Source organism: Oryzias melastigma, linkage group LG22 (genome assembly GCF_002922805.2).
Source record: "Oryzias melastigma strain HK-1 linkage group LG22, ASM292280v2, whole genome shotgun sequence".
NCBI lineage: Eukaryota > Metazoa > Chordata > Actinopteri > Beloniformes > Adrianichthyidae > Oryzias > Oryzias melastigma.
This window is the reverse complement of record NC_050533.1, coordinates 6,237,748-6,242,319: the sequence shown is the minus strand read 5'-3', so window position 1 is coordinate 6,242,319 and position 4,572 is coordinate 6,237,748. Positions and strand designations below refer to the sequence as shown.

The 4,572-nt window shown below is 36.3% G+C and overlaps 1 protein-coding gene across 1 annotated transcript in view; it reads right to left on the bottom strand.

The window, feature by feature from the left end:
• The window catches only part of nceh1a (neutral cholesterol ester hydrolase 1a), a 6,082-nt gene extending 2,312 nt beyond the window's left edge, over positions 1–3,770 (bottom strand). The window contains exons 1-4 of the mRNA XM_024278240.2: positions 3,578–3,770; positions 2,123–2,369; positions 1,135–1,204; positions 889–1,060 (exon numbers count right to left, since the gene is read on the bottom strand). Of these exons, the coding sequence (XP_024134008.1) occupies positions 889–1,060; positions 1,135–1,204; positions 2,123–2,369; positions 3,578–3,718 (630 nt within the window). The 5' untranslated portion in view covers positions 3,719–3,770. The remainder of the gene's footprint in view (positions 1–888; positions 1,061–1,134; positions 1,205–2,122; positions 2,370–3,577) is intronic.
• Positions 3,771–4,572: the final 802 nt, after the last annotated feature.

Below are 4,572 nucleotides of genomic sequence, written 5' to 3'. Positions count from 1 at the left end.
GCTCAGCTAATATTTTTGCAACATGCTATCGTTTTTGGCTAGTTTATGTCACTGGGAAATTTTAGCCTATTTTGGAGTATACCTAGTATTTAAGCAATGTGTTAGCTTTTTAGGTAATTGTACATTTACTTAGGTTATTTTTATGCTAATTTGAAGCATCAGCATTAGCACCATGCAAACGTTTTTGACTAATTTGTAGTCCACTGAGGTTTTTATAGGTCAATTTAGTGTTCAACCTTTACTTTTTGCAACAGGCTAATGTTTTTGAATAATTTAGTTTATTGAAGAATTTTAGGCTATTTTTGAGTTAGCTAGCTTTCTTTAGCTGACTTGACATCTGAGGTTTTCGGGCTATTTTGGAGTTTTGCTCATTTTTGTAATACACTAAATATTTTAGCAAAATTGGCATTTATTAGAGATTTAAGAAATTTTACTACAAATTTTTCAGAAGTTTTGATCAACTTCAGCGCTCATTCATAGTTCTGTAATAAAAATTCCAGTCTTTTAGAAAATTTTACATTTTTTAAATAGCTTTTGCATTTTCAGCGAATCCCTCCAGCAATTAAAGTAAATTGCGTCACTATTTTCAGCAAAAAGCTTCAGAGACAACTTTCAGCAAAAATAATTCACACTAGCATTATCGCATGTTATGCAACTTTTTTGGTTTAATCTGATTTTAATCTCAATGAAGGACAGAGGCTGCACGATGCATTAAAAGTTAAACTATCATCTTAATTGTCTTTATTTTTGTTTAGTTTAAAGCTAATGATGGTTAAGATGTGTGATTTACATTCTCTTTGATTAGTCGACTAATCGGAAAAAATAATCGGTGATTTGCGACTATTAAAATAATCATTTGTGGCAGCACTAATCCACAGAATCTGGCACCTCCTGAGCGACGGCGGCCGCCAGATTCCCTCCGGCGCTGTCTCCAGACACGGCCACACGTTCCGGGTCGATGGCATATCGAGCCAGAACCTCTGGAGATAAGAAGTGTTTGGCGGCAGCGAAGCAGTCCAAAAAAGGTTCTGGGAAGTGGACCGCTGGATACAGGCGATAGCTGCAAACACAGAGCTGTGAGCTGCAGCTGGAAGCGCTCAAACGACAAATCCACCGATCCGGAGACGCACTTACTCCACGCTGACCACCACACAGTTCAGCTCGTCTGAAATCCTGTGGCTGATGGAGTCGTAGGCTCCACCTTCTGCAGAAGATGAAACAAGATTGTAAATTAATCCAAAAAGACCCAATTTTGATCTATTTCAAGTGTTTCCAGTGGCCTTGTAATTATGATTATGCAGTTTTTAGCTAAAAACTTGTGTTGTTTTGGGGACATAGTTTCTGCAGAGCGGCAGGAGTTCAACAGAAATTAACCTCAGACTAAATTAACAACTTCAGACAAACATGGATTACAATGTAGATTACAAACAAATCATGTTCCTCTCAATAGCTTGAAACAGAATGAAACTTTTAAGAGGCCATACCATGGAAAAAAAAAAACTTTTTGAGCTTTAAAGTGTCTTGTATTGTTCATTCCTCACTTTAAACACTTTTTATTGTGTTACACACAGGCATTGAAAACTTCCTTAAAGTTTTGAAACTCAAATTTTCAGATGCAAAACCGAAAAAAAGGCTTGAAAGTGGTAAAAATGTTCTGAAATTTTGAAATTTTAAGTTTTAAAACTAAAAAAAACATACAATTTGAAGCTGAAAATAATTAAATTTATTTTAGAAAAGCAAAAAGTTTTGGACATTTAAATTTTTTTTGGCCAAATATTTGTTTTCAAGTTGTTTTATTTTGGTTTCAAATAATATTGGCCCTCCATAGATTTTGCTGTCAGACATGTTCAGTTAAGCGGAGACATTTGTGGGTTTTAATTTAGAAAAAATGACTTAATTTTCTGAATTTGTAGGAGCACATTCAAAGATTATTTAATTAATCCTTTTTTCTAATCAGTTTATTCATAAAATTGTCAGTTCATAGCTGTGATTATCTTAAAAAGCAAAAATAAATCAAAATTGATGTGATTTCAATTATCTTAATCTTGTGTTAATACATGGAAGGGTTTGTGTTGGAATCTGGTGACAGCAGGGGGCGACGGTGAGCACAACAAGTACTCACTGCCACTTCCGAAGGCCCAGCCTCCTCCGTGTAGATACATCAGGCCCCTCCTCAGATGGCCCTCGCCGCCCGCCGGGGGCTCGTAGACTCTCACCGGGACGCCGGCGAACGTGGTGTCTGTGAATTTGACCCCTGGGATGACCCCTTCCCTGGACTCGGAGGAGGTCGTGAAGCCCTCAATGCTCTCCACCGAACTCCTGACTGAGCTGATGTAATGACTGAGGACCAGGTATTCCTTCATGAAACCCTGAAGAAGCAAAAGGAGAGGGAATTCAAAAATCCATGTCCCATTTTTTCCCTCCTATAAACCAGCAGGACACTGGACCAGAACCGCCCTGGTCTAAAACGTGTGAAAGGTCACGAGAAGAAAAAGGATTTGAACCGTCCTTCGCACCCATGATGTGTCAGAATGAGTCCACCTTTTCACGCTGTCCCAACAGGCAAATCACAGGACGCCTGTCGAGAACAGATCCGGTCAAACACGTTTCAAATGTAATAATTTACCTGGTGGATTTTTTAGAGTAAACCTTCAATAAGAACCAAAGTCAGGGTTTGTCCCGCAGAAGACAATCGGAGCTAAATCCCGCGGGTGGGTCACAGGTCGGTCAGGGCGTTTCTCTGAAACTGTTGCGAAATGACGAAACAATCTTGTAAAATATATTTTTAAAAATGATTTCTGTCTGGATAGCAATCTGGATGGCAAAATATGTCATTGCAACATTTTTTTTTGTCATTTAGGAAGAATTTAATCATTAAATCCAGAAGAAATTATATTTTACTTTTTTTAAGCCAGATTTTTTTAAAATTGTCATTTCCTGTCCTCTGTGTACAGGGATTTCTTCAGAATTTTCAACAGAATATCCATGAAAAATGTGCAAATATTGAGAATACATACATATATATATTTTTTAGTCTGTATATTTCTGGGTTTCTGTGATTTTCTGAGTTAGTGCACCAATTAAAAATAACAAATGTGTCAAAATGCAGTTGTAAAAGTCAAGCAACACAATGGCGACCTTTATAGGCTGCTTTTAATCTAATAAATGTTGCCTTTGCTGTCAGTTTCAAAATGTAGAACAGAGGTGAGGCAGCAGTTCACTGATCTGACAGCCTGCCAGAAAATAAACAGTTTAATGCTCCATTGTTTTTTTAATAAGATGTTTGCATTTTCTCTTAATTCAAAACGATTAACTTGCAAATAAAAGAACATTTAAGGAATTTAAGTGAGTGGACTTTTACTTAAAGAGAAAAAAATTGCCTCATACTGCAAAACTTTTACAATCCACACATTTCATCAGCAGTTGGATCAAAGTCCACTTTTTTCTCTACCGTATTTCTTTCACGTATTATTATTATTATTTATTTTCTGCAAAACTAATCATGAAAATCATTTCTTTTGCTGAGATGCACATGTTTCCTGCAGGACAGGATCTGACCAGAGCTTCTGTGTCTTACCAGGTGCATCATTGACCTAAAAATGGCGTCCAGCATCATCAGCTTCCACGGCTTCTCGATGGCGTCGGGCAGCGGTTTGTAGACGTAATAAGCGACCGCCACGGTCAGCAGCACGGTGACCACGAGTACTTTCCGCCCCATCTCGATGCATCTGTCAGCCGCAGCTCCTCCTGTCAACCTATATGTAAAGCGTAGCCCGACCGGAAGTTAGCTGAAGTTGTACTTCCGCTTAAGCTAAAATTCCTTCCTAATTCTCGAACAAACTAAAATATCTAATTTGTTTTGATTAAAAGACTAAATTTAGATTTCTATTATATGATATAGTTAAAAAAAAGTATGCATGTGTGGAGTTTTTAGTAAAGTAATTCAAATTTCCTCAATGATACTCTTATTTTGAAAGGCCAAAGTAAAGCGAAGGGGTTTCTGGGAACTTGAGTCTTTTATCAAACCTGTACTGCACATTTTTGACCACAGACGGGCACTGTAGAGTTACACATTTTAGTCATTTACTTTTAAGGAAACACAATATCGAACAGATTAAAATAAGATAAAATTAAAAGAATAAATAATTTTATCAATAAGTACATTTGTTTTGTTCTGAATTGCCAAAAGTTCCTATTTTGTGTCTCTTATTAAAACATGAAATTTCCTAAAAATTATGGTATGTCTAGAAATAAATATTGTTTACTAGGAATTCCTTAATGCTGTCTGGTTTTAAGAATAGGGGAGTTAATTTTTTTCATTTTATACATTCATAAAACTGCAGTAACTGTAAAAAAAATATTGAGACATTCACAAAAAGGTTTGTTTTTGTGGAAACTTTCATTTTGAAAAATAACGCTACTGATTATTGCTGTCAAACCCTGAAAAGAGATTTATTCGTGCAGAAAATGTAATTAAGTCTTGATGGAAAATTTGCTTTGCAAATACCATTAAGAGTAATTTATAGAGTCGACTCATTTCTGTAGATCATTAATTTTCCTTCACTGTTTGTT